The sequence below is a fragment of the Passer domesticus genome, chromosome 6, assembly GCF_036417665.1.
Source record: "Passer domesticus isolate bPasDom1 chromosome 6, bPasDom1.hap1, whole genome shotgun sequence".
Taxonomy (NCBI): domain Eukaryota; kingdom Metazoa; phylum Chordata; class Aves; order Passeriformes; family Passeridae; genus Passer; species Passer domesticus.
This window is the reverse complement of record NC_087479.1, coordinates 46,731,112-46,745,845: the sequence shown is the minus strand read 5'-3', so window position 1 is coordinate 46,745,845 and position 14,734 is coordinate 46,731,112. Positions and strand designations below refer to the sequence as shown.

The 14,734-nt window shown below is 54.3% G+C and overlaps 1 protein-coding gene across 2 annotated transcripts; it reads left to right on the top strand.

Annotated features, from left to right (window-relative positions):
- Positions 1–2,374: 2,374 nt before the first annotated feature.
- IFITM10 (interferon induced transmembrane protein 10) lies at positions 2,375–13,514 on the top strand. 2 transcript variants are annotated; one of them, XM_064425221.1, is made up of 3 exons: positions 2,375–2,702; positions 3,698–4,112; positions 12,629–13,514. In XM_064425221.1, exons 1-3 carry the CDS (start codon positions 2,593–2,595, stop codon positions 12,776–12,778), a joined length of 675 nt encoding a protein of 224 aa, XP_064281291.1. In that variant the 5' UTR covers positions 2,375–2,592; the 3' UTR covers positions 12,779–13,514. The 2 variants fall into 2 exon arrangements, with proteins under 2 accessions (XP_064281291.1, XP_064281292.1); XM_064425222.1 differs by lacking the exon at positions 2,375–2,702 and adding an exon at positions 2,709–2,770.
- Positions 13,515–14,734: the final 1,220 nt, after the last annotated feature.

Here is a 14,734-nt window from a genome sequence, read left to right as displayed (position 1 = left end):
GGCTGATGGCTTTTCCTTTTTCCGCTCTTTCTTGGATTTATTTATTTTTAGGTTTCTTTGGGAGGGAAGGGAAGCGGAGTGCAGAATGAAAGCTCAGAGAACAGGAGACAGAGATCAAGGGAGAGTGGGAAGCTTGGATTTACCCCTCCCAGTCTCAGGCTGCCTTACTGATTATGGAACATAGCAATCCACTGAGCAATTTTATAGGGGTAATAGGAAAGGAGCGTTCAGGAGGCTGTGGACTTTGTCATTCAGAAATAAAATAAAAAATAAAAAAATAAAAAAAGCAGGTTCGGGTTCTGCTAATGGTTTCTGAAGAGCCTGAGTAGGATTTGAAGGGAAGGTTTTCTCACAGGTCTTACGGCACTTGATTATGCTACAGCCCACGTCTCTAACGTGATTAGGGGAGAATTGCTTTGGGGCAGCAAGCATTCTTCTGTTCTGTTTGTCCTGTGCTTAGCACAAGGGGAAGCCAGCCTTGATGCCACAGTAATGCAGGCGATTATTCATACCCACCCCACCTTTTATTTGAAAGGAAAGTAGTCCTAGACCATATGGTTGAGGGCGTGCATGACCTTTGAAGATGCCCAGGAAATTGGAGGAGGGTTAAAATAATGTCGAATATTGAGGGGTTTTATTCCTTCAATTTTTTATGTCAGTTCCCTGGGGTCACATGAATGGTTGTTGAACCAGTGATGCTGCATATATGCCACTGTGGTCCATGTAATAAACTTCTCACCACTCACACTTAACACTGAGGAAGATGATGAATCACTCACCCAAAGACCAAAAAATGCTCTGCAAACTGTGGGAATGACCTGGTACCTGGAGAAGAGGAAAAGCAGCCGTTCAACCTCCCTGGCCTTTCAGTCCTATTCATACCAGGGAATGTGACTGTCTGTTGATCTCACATTCCCCTACACCACCCTGCTGCCTCTTCTTGCCTGCTCCAAACCTCCTCTGACCTTTTTCTCTGCTCACCCTCCATCGCTGCCTGACATTAAGAAGAGGAGCAGCCTTACCCACACAACTTTCCCCAGACAAACGAACAGCAGGCTCATCAGTAGCTCCAGTCTGCAACCACGGGGTTTCATTGTTCCTCCTGAGCCTGCAGGGAGGATGCTCTGCACAGCTGAGTTTGTCCAAACCCTCTAGAAAAGCTGACGACAGCTGGCCATGGCTCTGCCTCTCCTGCAAACCTCTTAATCCCACAGGAGCATCACTCTCACCCTAGCACTGCCTCTGTCTCTTAGCAGCTTCTTGGAGAGAGATCTGGATCTCATCACAGGCAGCTGTAGCACTAATAAAACCTTCTTTACTTTGGCAGGACACAACACCACTCCAGCAGCGATAAATCCTGAACCAGAGGGCAATTTGTCCTTTTTTAACCAATGCAGGCTGCAGCAGGATTAAGTTGGTCTCATGGAAACTGGACCTCCTCCAGTCTCAGAGACCTGTAGATGTGCAAGAAGTTCCCCCACATCAGGGATGAACCAGAGGGATGAGCACAGGGTGAGTGCCCCTATACTGGAGCCAAACCTGCCTGTGAAGAGCTGAGCAAATTACCATCCTTATTTCTTAGCTCAGCACTTTGTGGGTAGGCTTAAGGCTTTTCCAGAGGATTTCCCTTCCCTTGCAGTTTCTGCTCACATGAACTTTTGTTCTATCCACCCCATTTCCAGTGTTCTGGGGATTTCTCTGCTCCCCTTCCCCAACGCCGCAGCTGAACTGCTTGCTGCAACAAGGCCACCTGCACCAGGCTATGTCACTGTGGGGTGACACGGCTGTCCTTGTGTCCTCACCCTCCCTGTGCATCCTCCTGAATGGCCTGCAAGCTGTCCCTGCACGGCACCAGCTGCTCTCCATCATCATGTCCCTGGGGGGACTCTACTGCAGCACCCTAGAGCTGGGATTCCGTGCAGCTTCCAGAGTGCTAGCAATGGGAGGCAGCAAGCACATCCCTGACCCTGTGCTAAGCCTGGGCACAGCCAAACCCACCCGGGCTTGACCAGCCCTTGTGACACCCCCACCCCCCTCCCCTAAATCATCCGTGCATCCCGCTGCCGGAGTGCTCCCGCCCCTGCCTGCGCTGGGATTTGCTCCATGCCAGCAGGATCTGTTACCTCACACACAGGATTTATCCCCCTTCCATTCATCCCCTGGCGACCAGAGCCCGTTTTTCCCCACAGCATTGCATCACCACCACCTCCCCTTGTTAATTCCGGTCGTCCCCACGCACTCCCGCCACGCTTATTTCAGTTTTTCACCCAGGTCCATAGCGGTGAACTCGCAAACAGGGCTGCAGCGAGTCCCCGCTGCAAATGTGTCTGTGGGTGACACTGGGGAGAGCAGGGCCGAGCATCCCCTTCTGCTGCTGGGGGAAGCCGCTGGGCCGGGGCCCAGGAGATGCCCTTCTCCAGCGGGGCGCTACCAGGATGCTCCAAGCAGGAGGTGACGTCCCAGTGGGGGGGACACGAGGAGAAGGACTGAGACACAGAGGAGCTCTCCTGCCTGAAGCATGTTCGGGGGGAGACAGGGGGCTGCAGGTTGACCTTCCCATCCCCTGACTCCCTGCCTGCCCATCCCTAGTCCATGGGTGCCCCCCTCCCCGCCCTCCCCTCCTCCTTCAACTCCAGCGCCGAGGAAGCCGAGCCGGAGGCAGTGCTGAGCCGGATATGCAGCGACTCCCCGCATCCCTCCTTGTGAGTATCCCTCGCTCCTCCCGATGCCTTCGGAGGAGACCGATGCACGGACGGACGGGCAGCCAGAGGTGGACTAGTCTCTCCTATTTGCAAAGCTAGGGTGCAGGGGAACTTCTTCTAATGTCCCTTTCCCCATCCTCTGCCTTCATCCCCTCCTCCTCCTCGACCTCCTCAGCCACGATAGCCTTAAAAAAAAAAAAAAGGTGGAGGGAGAGGGGTATAGGAAACCTGCTGGCAGGTGGAAGGAACCGGGAAATGGAATCACCGTAAAGACTAGGGCTCAGGGGGAAAAAAAAAAAATCCCCCCCCAAATGCCCACCCCCCTAAGGAAGGAGGGAGGGAGGGAGGGAGGCAGGGCGGAGGGGCGGGATGCTCTGCCGCACCGGGAGACCCGCTCCGCCCGCAGCCGAGCCACCGGCTCCCATCCCGGCATGGGACAGAAAGGAGAAGGCCCGGACAGACCGACAGACAGGCGGGCGGGGAGGGCTGCGGGGGGCTGCAGCGCGGCCGGCCGCCAACTCCCTCGCAGCCCCCCGGCGCCTCCCAAGTGTTTCTTTCTGCTTTTATTTGTCTCCTTTTTTAAGAAGCAGATGCTTTCCCCGGCGGTGGCCGGGAGGCGGGTCACGCAGGCCAGCGGGCAGGCCGTGGCAGCGGGGGAGGGAGGCCGCCCGCCCTGCCCGCGCCTCTGCTCCCGCCGCGGGGCCGGGGCCGGCGGCAGCTCCGCGCTGAGGCGGCGGCGGCAGCGTGCTCCCCGGGTGTAGCGGTGCTCCCTCCTCCCTCTCCTGCCTGCCCTACTCTCCTCCCTCTCTCCTCTGCCCACTCCCTCACTCCTCTCCCCGCTCTCTCCTCGGTCTCCCGGTCCCTCTCTGTCTCTCCTGCCTTCCCCCCCACGCCTCCCCTTCTCTGCTCCTTCCCCCCTTTCTCTTTTCCCCCTGCCCCCGGCCTTTCCATCCCCTCACCCCCATTTTTGACGGGGGGGCTTTTCGCTTTGCCAGGGCAGAGCGCGGTGACGCCGCGGCAGCCACCACGGAGAGGACACAGGACCCCCCCCTGGGCCCACCATGCCCCTTTGAGGGGGTGGCCTGGACCCCCAGACCCCCGCAGGGCCCCCCGCAGGGCTGCTTCGCCTGCATCGCCAAGCCCCCAGCTCTCCGGCAAGCTTCGCCCGTCCTGTCTCCTTCTTCTGCCGTTTATCTCATGGAGAGCAAGAGCTGCAAAGGGGACAGCCTGCGGCCAGCGGTCCCGTGCAAGCACTCGGTCGAGAAGAAGACAATGACCAACCCCACCACTGTCATCGAGATCTACCCCGACACCACCGAGGTGAACGACTACTATCTCTGGTCCATCTTCAACTTTGTATACCTCAACTTCTGCTGCCTCGGCTTCATCGCCTTGGCCTATTCACTGAAAGTGAGTACTGAGCGCGGGGCTCGGGGAAGGGGGTGGCCAGGCAGGGGGGAAACATTTGGGGGCTCTGCCTGTTGTGAAACCCCACCTTGCCACCCAAATGAGAGGCTGCAGACAACGGGGATGGGGATGGGAAGAGCTGAGGAGCCTGGGATGTTACTTCAGGTGGGGAAGAGGTGCTTTCACTTGCTCCAAGTACCCTCAGAGGTTCCTCTGTACCGTGGCAGCAGGGTGACAGGCAGGCAACACAGGGCTGCTTTGGCTCATGCTGCACCTGCAGGCACGCCGGCACTGGGTCTCTTATTTGGGATCCTGGCTGTTAGAAATCATCAGGATAGGACCCGGCAGCACTGGATGGCCAGGCAGGAACATTAAGAAGCAGCCGGCCAGGATCAGCCGTCAGCTGCCAAGTTGCAGGGGGTAAGAAGCTTACCAAGTGCAGGGCAATCCTGCCTGTTTCTTTCTTGCCCTCTCCGTAATTAAAACACCAGAGCTCGTGGCCAGCTTCCCCCACCCCAAGCCCTATAAATCCCAAAAGAAGGCCTGGAGACCTGCCAGCATCATGGGAATGGTGAGAAGGTGGAAGAGAGAGTAGGGGGCTTCCCACAGTGTTGGGCTGGGGGGATAGAGATCTGTGTTGTTGGAGAGAGTGATGGTGTGGAGCACAGCCCATGATGGGAATGGGACCAGGTTATTATTCCTGATGGCTGCAGGGGAGAGCAGCCCGGCAGGGATGGTGCCTGGCAAACAGGCAGCACCTTGGCAGCTGCCAGGAAAGAGGGGCCCGGGCTGCCCTCCCCTTCCCTGCCTGCCAGATGCAAAACTAACTGAATGGATGTGCAGAGAGCCCGGGGCGGCTGGGTGGCCCGGAGAGGAGCTGGCTGATTTGTTTTGGCAGGCAGCATTTAGAGGAAGGCCAGGGTGCAGACAGGCTTCGTCACAGAAGCAGATCAATTAACCCCATAGAGCTCCTGTGAGCTGGACTGTGAGCACCCAGCACTGCAAGGAGGCTGCTCCCAGCACTGTCAGGGTCCCCATCAGAAAGGCTCAGGGACAAGTCTGTGGCCCCCTGTCTTGGGCTCGCCGAGCACGACCTGGTGGTGCCTGCCTCAGTTTCTCATTCCTCAAGATGGGAGGTGAGCTGTCATCCACTGCCCGTGCAGGAGGCTCTGCTGCTGCCTGGGTGAGGCATTTAATAACTTAAATCATCCTGGGGCGAAGCATCACCACAAGCAAAGGGCAAATCCAGTCAGCAGCAGGCTAGTATGAGTGGGGGGAGCAAATCCCTTAACATCCCCCACACCTTGATCCAGCAAGGGAAGGAAACACTGGCTTCCTCCTTGTTTTTTTAAGCCTTTCCTTGTCTGTGTTTGCCTTTAGCAATTGACACCTCTCCCGTGGAAGAGGCTACCATGGGTATCTGGGTACATGTGGCTCCTTGCTGCTGCAGCAGCGAGGGCAGGACTGCCTGAGAACAGGGCTGACCCATCTCCTGGTGACAAGGTAGAGTAGTGTCTGCCACCCACAGAGTTTTTAGAGGCTGGACCCTTCACTATCCTTGACATGGGGTGGAAGGAAAGGCAAAGCCCAGAAATAACCCGGGGCCTTGCACCGGGACAGAGGCGTGGGCTCAGCATCTGTCTGCAAAGACTTAGAGGACACAAACTCAAGCAGGAAAACAAGAGGCAGTGGTGAGGGAAGGCAAATGGGCAGATTTGCTCCAAATCAGAGACAGGAGAAAGGAAGATGGCTGTCAAAAACCAGCCTTGGCTTTCGGGCCGAGAAGGCGGTGGCTGATGGGATGTAACCAAACAGAGGTAACGCTGAGCGGGTAGAAATAACTCTGCTCTGGTTTTGGAGCTCCCCAGTGGCTGTGACTCTGTGGCAGGGGGAAAATAGAAACAAAATGTCCCTCAGAGGCAGAGGACAGAGCTAGCAAGTGGCTGAAGCAGTGCTCGGATGAGCTGCTGTTGGGGTGGGTGGTGAGAGGCAATGCAGATGCTGGGGGCAGTAGCAGGTCTGTCCTGGGGAAGGCTGGGATGTTCAGAAAGGCAGCTGTGTTCCTTACCCACAGCTACTGCAGGGATCTTCACAACGCCTTAGCCAGGCTGGGTGTTATGGTTATTTCTCCAGGAATGTGTTTTCTTCTCTTTTACCATCAATAATGTTTTTCCCAGAAGTTCAGAGAAAACAGGAGAAAGAAATGCACTGGGGACAGATATCCCCCTTTAAACAGACTTCTCTTGTTCCTCTGCAATTAAATGTAAGGAGATTTGAGCAGTAGGCACTTAAGTCTGGCCTTTCTAGGCTGTCTGTGCTCTGAAGGGACTGAGTAAGGGGCAGCAGGAAGAATGAAGCTGCACCTTCCTCTCCCTGAGCTTCTTCTGGGACCCCTGGCAGCAGAGCCCTCAGCCAGTGGAACACAGGTTTCCTCAAGAGCCATCAGTGCACTGATATTAAGTGGCTCCTGGGTTACAGCTTTTACACTTCCTTTAAATAATTGAAACATCTAGCAACTTCAGGAATTATCGTTTTCATTATCAGAAATAGCATTTTCAATTCCCTGTCATAAAGGTCACCTGCTTCTGACAGATTCATGCTGTTAATAAAGCAGTATCTCCTTCGTGACCCAAGTCCATGAGATGTTTCAGTGTATATCTTAGCACACTCTAGCATTTCCTCTGGTTTCAGCAGCATAATGCCCACACTGGGAGACAGATATTTCCTTGGTACACTTGAATATCACTGTGAAGCTGTCTCCTTCCTCGTGCCCCATTTTATTGGTTTCAGCCACATCTGGGAAAACGGGCATGTCTGCCTGGCCTTTTGCATACCAGCTACAGCCCTCTAGATTTCTTTCTGCAGGGAAATGCTATGTCTAAAAACTGTCCAAAACCCCCACCCCAGCACCAAAGAATTTGCGAGGAAAGAAATAGATGAAGTCAGGTGAGAGCAGAAACTGTGACATAAAAGGCAGGTTCTATATGTGACAGGCATCACAGCCAAGCACTCTGAACAGGAGTGTGGCAGCATGCCTTATCTTTATTTACCCCCATAGCAGGCCAGATCCTCAGCACACACAGCTTGCTGGGCCACAACGGGGTCACACAACTCGTGGATCCCTCCAGGGGTCATTTCTAGCATGTCAGGCTTCTCAAGGTCAGCCTCCCAGAGTGCAAGCAAGGCCCTTGCATCTAATCATGTGTGCTGGATGCTGGGGGAGGAGAGATCAACAGTAAGACCAGGAAGTTAGAAAAACCCTAAAGTAACCCTTACCCCAGCCCAGCACAGATAAAAGTATCACTCCAACAGCAACGCTTTGGATTCAGTTGATTTTGATCAGAAGCAAATGTTGTGGTCTGATACTCAGCAGCTCCCTCCCTTCCCCTTTCCCAGCTCCAAGTGGTAATGAATGATGCATCAGTGCCTGGTGGCAAGAGATCTCACTTCAGTTGTTCAGTCTCTGGAGACTGTTGGGGTGAGCCAAGTGCTCTGTACCCATTGTGCCATGAGGCAGTGATCAGAGGAGCTGGGATCTGAGATGAGCTGCAGTGTGGATGCCTCGCTGTGGCTCTGTACAGATGAAGATGCCAAGGAGCCTTGCTGGCTTTTTTAAGCCTGACCAGCAGCCCACAGCATTGCTTGCAGAGTTTTCTTGCCCCTTGAGGTCATGGAAGTATGCCAAGCTCTCTTGCCCACTCTCTGCCCAGCCCTTAGCACACAGCTGTGGGCACGATTGTTTGCCCTCCTCTCTTGCCACTTGTTGATCTTCCTTGTTTCGAGTGGAAGCAGACCAGCACAAATCCACAGCTATTTATTAACCCTGAGAACTGCCGCACCCAGCCTCTCAGGCAGGCTCTCATCCTGCTTTTCAGAAGGAGCAATGGTTTGTGGACGTGGGTGAACGGCAGGGGTGACAGTCCCGTGATGCCAGTGCCGGTGTGGTGGAGGCACGTGGGCTGGAGAGCTCTTGAGCAATTCACAGAGCAAATAAATCCAAGGATCGCCTCCAGAGCTCCTTCTGTGCAGGGACATGGAGCTCTGCATAGAAATGGGTTTACTGACAGCCAGCTGTGGACTTCCAGGCTGCCTTAAAAACAGCCTCATTAGACTCATTATCAACAAACCATTTGTCTCCTTCTGCAAGCTGAGGCAGCACTTTTTACTAGAGCAGCAAGTTTGCTGCTCCCAAAAACAAGAGGGGCTGAACCTCAGGGCAGAGAGGGGAGGTGACTGCTGGGGGAGGGAATGGGGTGGTAGGAGCCAAGGGGAGCACTTGGAAAGGAAGCAGAGCATAAAACCCCAAGGAAACAAAGGGCAGAGGATGGTGATGAGAGGGAGGAGAGAATGAAACCTTGGGCACTGACACGCTGGAGGTGTGGGAGGACAGAGTGAGATGGAGGTATTGGAAGACAAGGTGAGCAGCAGGGAGGTGACAGGCAAGTAGGGATGGATGGATGGATGGATGGATGGATGGATGGATGGATGGATGGATGGATGGATGGATGGATGGATGGAAAGGCCACACCTCCTTTTGTTGGTGGGAAAGGAGAGGAGAAAGGTTTGCTTGTTAGAGCACAAAAGCTGGCTGTGTTTCATGTAAGGATAGGCATGGAAGAAGAAGGAGATTGTGTAAGTTGCCAGCCTAGGTCAGAGGTGAGCTCTGCCTTGTCCAAGGGGGGATTTCCAAAGATGCCACCACATAGTGCTTGGAGGTGCCCAGGGAAATCCCAGTCAGCAGATGTAATTATCCTCACACTCCAGTCATCTCAGTGCAAAGCAGGGCCAAAAGTCCCCATCTAGTTTTAGGCAAGGTGAGAAGGGTCAAAGGGATGATGAGAAGAGCCTGTGGCTAAGAAAACACCACACCTTGGTCTGAGGTGGGGGTTCAGCCGTGTGACCTTGATGACCTGTCCCTCACCATGCTTCATCTCTCTGGCTATGGAAAGAATCAGCTTCCAGGGCTCCCAGAAGCTCGTGCACCAGCTGCCAGCACTTTATGATGATGGTGGCCACAGGAGCATGAAAATAGGAAAAGCTGAAGCTGGGCTATAAGAAAGACACCAGCATCTCCTTAAGGACAAAGCAGGGAAGGAGCTGAAACACTTATCTGCTCTCCAGGAGAGCTCCTCCAGAGCCTGGCTCAGTTGCCACAGCAGGACATTAAAGGGAGACATCTGGAAGCATCTGGGGGTGCAAAGTTATGCAGGAGGAGGCGAGGCTGCCCTGGAGAGATGTGGGAGGCTGGAGCTGTGAGTGGTGTGTAAGGAGAAACTCCTTTTCGTTGCACTTTTGTGCCATGGGGGCCCTTGCACTTGTCTGGTGCTTAGAGGCTCCATTTCAGTGTAAATGATTATGGGCAATCAGGGATGATTTTCATGAGGGTGACACTGAAGCCACAGGGGTTAGCAGGAGTGTGTGGGTGGAACCAGCTGGAGGTGCAGGGAGAGGAGGCAGCTGGGTGCCCTTTGGTAGGAGTCAAAGGCGGCCATCATTTGGACTCAAACAACAGAAAGAGAAGAGGTGGAAGGGATAAAAAAAAAGGAACTGTGGGGAAATGGTGTCACTGGGGCAGCCCCAGGCATGCCTCGCCACAGCATCAGTATTATGACAGGAGCAGGGCCAAAGGGAGAGCCATGGGAAAGTCAAGGAGAGGTGCTGCTGAAGTGTGTCGTGGGAAAGGGCTAAAGCACCAGCCACGAGTGTGAGCTGGTGCCAGGTGGGAGATGCTGCTGGGAGAGGCTGCCGGGAGCACTGGAGAAGGCTGAGCAGGGAAATTAGGGTTGTAGGGCACCCCAGGGAGAGGAGGAACAGGAGTTGAGGAGACAGCTCCTGGGGCCAAGAAGAACTGGTCCCACGAAGGTGAAGCGGCTTGGCTGCAGGAGGGTTGCAGAGCTCGGCGTGCCGGTCTGCTGGAGAGAGCTCCGTGTGCCTGGCAAACACTGACAGCAAACTCCAGCTCGCCTGTGGCACAGAGCACCGGGTTACAGTGCAGGAGGGGGAAAAAGGCATTTGCTCCATGGCGGTTTTGCCTGAGGCAGCCCCACCACTGGGAAGAGGAAAGTGTGTGAGAGCTTCAAAGAGTCTGCTGGGAGCAGCAAGCGGGATTTCTGGCCTGAATCCAGCACCTCTGGGGCTTCTCACCAGGGTGTGAGGAGGTGCCAAATGTCTGGTGCTGCTGAGCCCAGGGGTTTTTTGGGAGGATGTTAAAGTTACTGAATAATTTCAAATGTGAGTCATCCCGGACATTCAGCTGACACAGAAAGGCATGTGGGCTCCCAAGCTGCTGGCTTGATGCTTTCCCAGAGATCATCTCCTCTGCTGAGAGCTCCAGCCAAGTGTGCCTCAAAGACACATGCAGTTTGTGACTGTCCCCTCTTCCCGATCCCAGAAGGATGCTGAGCTGAGCACTCCACAGCAGGGCAATGGCCTCAGCTCCAGCTCCAGGCTCCAACAAGCAGGGCACATCTGAGGCCGAGGACATGACACAGTTTGATTTAATACAAGTATGAAAATGGGCTCATTCTTGCCTATGTGCCTGCCAGCACCAGATCCTGTGGGTTTCATGCCAACAGCAGCTTCCCTATCCACAATTCAGAAGATCAGGGTTTGCTTGTGCAGAGAGGTCCTCAGTGGTGTGATGGAGAGGAGGACTGTTGCTGGAGGGTCTGAAATGCAGTTTTGGAACTGCATTTTGGTTCATTTGTGAACCAGCACAACTCAGTGAGAACAAAGGGTGCAGCAGCCCTTCCCCATGTCCAGCAGAAGGCTTTCAGGACAGCCCTGTGGGTAAGCACTGCAGGAGGAAGAGAGAAAAGTCTGTAAGATGTAGTCTGAATCTGTTGCAGTGTCTTCAGAAAGCTCCCAATCGATAAAAGCCTTTTAATATTCCTCGGTCTGACTCTGGTGCTGGTTTTTGCAGCTTGCCACCCACATTTGGTGTCCAGCAGTGCCCAGCGCGGCTCTCACTGCTGGCAGCAGGGCAGGCCAAGGGCTCACAGCCCCACTCCCCACAGCCCCCACCCAAGAGAGGGCAGTGGGGCAGGCCCTGCCACACCCTGGGCACCCCGCTTGGATACGAGATGGATGAGGGGTCAAGTGTCCTTTTGTCCAGGTCCTTTTGTTCATCCTTGTGGCTCCAGCTGCCTGAGTCTGCTGAGTGCTGGCTGAAGGGGCAGCCTGGGGACAGGGACATATCCCTGCTAGGAAGCAGTGGAGTCTGACCCCTCCTCTGCTGGGATGCAGCTGCAGAGCTGCTGCTGGTGGACAGTGCCATCAGCTGCCTGGCTGTGCCATCACAGCCTGCCTGGCTGCGCTGTCCCTGCCTGGCTGTGCCATCCACTGCCTCGTAGTGCCATCTCTGCCTGCTCGTAGCATCATTGCCTGGCTGTGCCATCTGCTGCCGTGCAATGCCATCGTTTCCTTACAGTGCCATGTGCTGCCTGGCTATGCCTTCTGGCACCTGGTAATGCCACATGCTGCCTGGTAATGCCATTGCTGCCTGGCAGTGTCATCTGCTGCCTGGCAGTGCCGTCCACTGCCTGGTAATGCCATTGCTGCCTGGTAATGCCATTGCTGCCTGGCAGTGTCATCTGCTGCCTTGCAGTGCCATCTGCTGCCTGGAAATGCTGTCACCAGTACATCAGTAATGCCCACTAGTGGCATTGCTGCTGGCGGTGCTGTGCACTGCCTGGCAGCCTGCAAGAGGTGGGGACAGGCCAGTGACATGGACATGCACAATCATCGCCCACTGCGGAGCTGTCCCAAGGAAAGCCCATAAGGTCCCATAAAGCCTGCGGGATAATGAAGGGAGCAGACTGTGCTGTCAGAATGGAAAACTGCCTGTGGCAGGGATGCTACACAATCCGCATAAGACCTGCAAAAGGAAGGGAACTCATTAACCCAGGACTACTTAATATGCTGGAGGCTCATGCAGAGCCCTGGAGCTGCAGCAGGATGCCGTGCCAGGTTTCACCCGCTCAGCCCCTCAGTGCAGAGGGAGGCACAGGGATGCACACCAAAACTGCAGCCAGCCTTCTCCCCTGAGGGCTGGGTGGGCCCAACCTGGCGCTGCAGGGCCAGGGTGCTGTGACACGGTGGGAAGTGTGCTTTGGTGCCTGTGTGCCTGGGGTGTACAATGGCATCTCAGTTCCTTTGTGCGCCTTCAGGCTCCAAATGACACTGCCCCACTCCAGGGACCATGGGGCTTTAGTTTGCCTGGTTGGTAACAGCAACGGGTCACTCTTTCTTCTTGTGTGCTTCCAAGAATTTCCAGCCCACAAGTATTACAGTGCTTGGCTTCACAAGCTCAACCCATAGCAGAGATGGGGTGCAAACCTCACCTCAGGGTGTTTTATGGCACCCCAAGTGCTCAAACACCGAGGCCCAGCCCAGCCCTCACAATGCGCCTGTACAGGTAACCACGTACAGGTGCACTGGGTTTTGTGGCTGTTGCTTGAAACAAGTTATGTCTTCCATGCATGTTGCAATTACTTTATTTAATTATCTTTTTGTCTCAGGTCCGGGATAAGAAACTCCTCAATGACTTAAATGGAGCAGTTGAAGATGCCAAGACAGCCCGGCTTTTTAACATCACCAGCTCAGCCCTTGCCACCTTCTGTATCATCCTTATCTTCATCTTCCTGCGATACCCTCTCACTGACTACTGAGTGAGGCCAACAGCAGCTGCTGCCGCCAAAATGCCTCTATGCCAGAAGTGTCTGCAGTTTCTTGTAGCAAGGACACCCAAAACAAGCCAACCACTACACCTTGATTGCCAAAAAAAAAAAGTCAATTAAATACATAAATAAAATTAAATTAGTTTATCAGCCCAGCTGAGCATACCTTTCTTGCCCTGAAATGGTATGTGAACAGCTGAAGGAAAGGGTCTCGCTCTTACACATGTACAGGAAGAAAAATAGACCAAGAAATATTTGTTTTATGACCAACAAGCTGTGTGAAAAGAGCATGTAAAGCCCAGAGCTGCACACACTTAGTGGCAGACAGCTGAGCTCTAGGAAGCAGTGGGGTCCTGTGGAGCTGGAGACACATACAGTGATGGATGGGGATCATGGCAGGGCTGGCTTACAACATATCAGGTGTGTTCAGACCGCCCCACCACCCCCAGCTTGTGGGGATTTATTTTCCTTTTCTTTTCTCTTGAATTGCATCCACTGGTTCAAACAACTCCCAACCCCTGGAGAGCTGAAGGTGTTAGGAAGTTTATGCTGGGGAGCCCCAAAGCCTCCAGAGAAACCCCAAAGTGTTAAAGGGCAGGTTTCTCCTTAGGATCTCCCAGCAGTGCTGAGAAGGAAGGCACCTTCTGGAGAACTTGCCTAAACCACCTAATTGGAGTGCTACTGTATTTCTGTAAACAGTCAATAAAAAGATACCTCTGACATGTGATGCTGCTGGGTTAATTCCTTCCTTAGCAGGGCTGGTCTCCTGGTCTCTGTGGGCTGGCAAGAGAAAATGCTAATGTCACCAGCAGCTGCTCGGGAGAGATTTACAGCAGGAGTAAGGGATGCTGCTGCAGGTCGGGGCCGTGAGGGAGAGCGCAGAGCCAGACTGAAGAGCAGAGACCTCGGTGACTCCTGGGTGGAAGATCTATGGCAAGCAGGCAAAGGCAGCCAAGCGGGCAGGGCCCCCTCCCCTGCTAGGACCAGCGCTGAAGAGGGAAATAAATGGCTGCAGTCTGAACCTGCTGCTACTGCAGCACTTCCCAGGGTCACTGTGAAGAGCCAGAGTTTGGAGACGACGTGCGTTTGCCACTGAAACAGGCAGGAGCTCAGAGCCCTGCCCAACAGCTGCCTGCAGCTGCCTGTCATGCTGCAAACCAGCACACCCTGCCTTGAAAACACCCATAAATGAATGACAAGAGCAGGACTAAAATACAGCCTATCAGCCCCTCTGACCCTCCATCTCATCTCATGTGCCACAGCTGCCTCATCTTTCTCCAGCTGTAAGGTGACCTCATGCCAAGGGGCACCAATCACTGCAGACCAGCCATGGAGCTGGGAGAAGGCATCAGGATTTACCTTTGCACCCAGCCTGAAAGCAGAGGTGAAGCAAGAGATGGGGAATGCAGACAGGCTGTCATGGGACACTTCATCATCTGCTGAGTGCATGGTTTAATCAGCAGGCTGTCTCTGGGCTGTGCTTAGTGAGGGATGTGCCATAGTGAGATGTGGGGACAGATCATGAAGATGCTTCCCTAAAAACATCATGAGATGTCACCTCATTCCTGCTCAGGTCTCCACACCTTCATCCTGTCCCAGGCTTCATTTATCATGGGAGCTATGAGCAGAAGGACCTGCAGTCCTGCCTGTTCCCCACTCACTGGGGAGCATTTCCACACCAGAGCAGATCAGGGGGCTGTTTTGCAGCGAAGTTTCAGTTGGCAGTGCGGTGTATGATGCCCTGAAAGTATCTCAGCCATGAACAGCTCTATGCCCACTCATTCAGAGGTCAATACTCTTCCCAGCCTCTCTTGGTTACTTCTTGCTCCCTTCCCTGAAGCATGACCTGAGGGGTCATGGCTGTTGTCATTTCCATCCTCACATATGTGGGGGCTGTAGCCAGTCCTTGTCCCAGGCTGAGGAAGGAGGTGGCCTGTCACAATGGCA